This window comes from Glycine max, chromosome 10 (assembly GCF_000004515.6).
Source record: "Glycine max cultivar Williams 82 chromosome 10, Glycine_max_v4.0, whole genome shotgun sequence".
Classification (NCBI taxonomy): domain Eukaryota; kingdom Viridiplantae; phylum Streptophyta; class Magnoliopsida; order Fabales; family Fabaceae; genus Glycine; species Glycine max.
In genome coordinates this window covers 47,789,361-47,791,551 of record NC_038246.2, presented here as the reverse complement: position 1 = coordinate 47,791,551, position 2,191 = coordinate 47,789,361, and the positions used below count along the sequence as shown (strand labels likewise).

General features: G+C 36.7%; 1 protein-coding gene across 1 annotated transcript; it reads right to left on the bottom strand.

Annotated features, from left to right (window-relative positions):
• Window positions 1-476: 476 nt before the first annotated feature.
• NOD33 (putative nod33) lies at window positions 477-2,191 on the bottom strand (the record flags this gene model as incomplete). Its single annotated transcript, NM_001249359.1, is given in 6 exon segments — window positions 477-871; window positions 953-1,018; window positions 1,431-1,640; window positions 1,719-1,806; window positions 1,903-1,940; window positions 2,030-2,191. Coding segments are annotated over 6 exon segments (738 nt in total), but the record flags the coding sequence as incomplete, so codon positions are not given.

Here is a 2,191-nt window from a genome sequence, read left to right as displayed (position 1 = left end):
ATAATTTAAAGTGTTAAAGCTATTATCTTTGCGGATTATTTCCTATTAGATAAAATCCACATGTAATTGATTAATTAATAAGCTCACATAAATTTTACTAAAAAAATGTGTTAGAAAAAGCATCACTCAATCTAATAGCCATAGTTGGCAAATTATTCCAACATTGTCATGTCCAATGTAAACCTCTTTATTAAATAAATGAGTGAAGTCAGCTAACATCTTTTCAATATTGGCATTTGGCGAGATAGCCAATGACATGTTGCAAAACTCACGGTTCATATCATCATCATATGGTAACTGGCCTTTGTTCTCCACGAAATAAATATAAAAATACATTTTGGAAGCTATCATAGTTCACCCTCTCAAAAGCAATTAACATGATGTGAAACGGATCTCGAATATTCCGGTAGCTAGACTGTAAAGAAAGATAATGAAAATAATGACAATAACTCAACTTTATTATTAAGCAATTGATATCCCTGAGAGACACATTGATTTTATTTGAAAGACGATTGATAATACTTAATATCTTACAATATTCACATGTCGCAAATAATTGCTTAGGGGGTCCACGTTACTTACTGTTATTGTCTTCGCTATTGGTGGTCTGATACTATTTATACTACTGTACTATTATTTTTAATTGCATAGATAGTTGGGTTGGTTGGGAATGTACATTTTTGTACAACGTCAATTTTCAAGCTCCAACCAGAGCACAAGCGAGTACGGCCTCCAATTCACTCTTCGAACGTGTCATCGTTGGATCACCACCGTCCATTTCGTTTGCCCATATCTCTGGGATCACTTGTGCCAAGTTATGCACACTCTCCACAGCATAGTCAGCTCCTTTGCTTTTCATTGTCTTCCCAACCTATAACATTCAATATTTTACATTAAAATCACCTTAATAATACTAGTTTTTATGATTATACGACGTCGTTTAGGAAATTACCAGAACAGTGTGGAGACCCATTTCTTTTCCCGCGGCAATATTGCGAACGCTGTCATCCAGAAACAACTGCAATATATAGCATAAAATCTAGAAAATCATTATCCATCACAATGATTTCTTATAAAAAATTAAAAACGATCCTTTCTAACATTTCCTTAAATAATAATCTAATTTGGGTTTCACTGTCAAAAAACAACATCGCCGAAACAAGGAAGTGACGACCCGTTTCGTTTGTTGACTATTTTTTATAACCATACTCATAGGATTGATTTTGTGCACGATTAATTTTATGATAATTTTTGTAGGAAAATTTGGTTGACTAATTTTAATAGAGTTTTCCCTTAATCACCATTATTTTATTATAAAATTAGAATCCAAAATTTTATCCGAGACATTTGGGTCTAATTTAACTTGGATCAAGTTCAGTTATTGAAATCAATCACGATTTTGGTTGAGGTTGCTGACTTCGTCGTCTTACCGTACGACGAGGATCCACGTTGGCAGCGTCAAGCGCGATCTTGAAGGCGTCGAGCGAAGGTTTAAGGAGGATGGGGAATTCGTCGGGTCGGGTTGAATAGGGAAGGTTCGGGTTTATAGTCTCGAAGCATATGATTTGCTCGAAACAGTCCTTGACCCCAAGCCTATCCAGCGCCCTCATCGCGTGAATCCTGTCAGAATTAGTAAAAACCTGATAAAAGCAAAAATATTAGGATGATTAGAATACAATAATAATAAAGAAAATATCCATTATAGAGTAGTAACATACAATTTTTCTTTGTTTGATGCTCAAGAGGAGGTTCCGTAACTGATGATCAGTGTCGATGGAGTCGTAAGGTAGCCTTCCGTGCACGAAACTTGGTCGGAGTGAGAAGAACGAAAAGTTTAGACTTGGGAGAGAGAGAAAAATGAAAGTGATGATCACTAGAAGATAATTAATAGATAATTCTCACCCGTGGTAGTCCTCTGCAGTGATATCGAGGCCTTGTGCCTGCAAAGTGAACCAAGTTGAGATGATTATGTTATTGGCGTGTTAGAAATTAGTGATCGGAATTGTGTAGTGGTGTTATTATTACTGACTCTTAAGCCGGCAAGGGTGCTTCCGTAGGTTTTGAAGAGCTCAACTCGTTGGGTCAAGGCTTTGGATTCTGAGAATCCGCATTTCTGGATGAGAAAGAGTTGGATGTTTTTCTTGACGCACTTGTCAATTCCGGTGCTGGAGGGGTACAAGGTGTCGTCCAA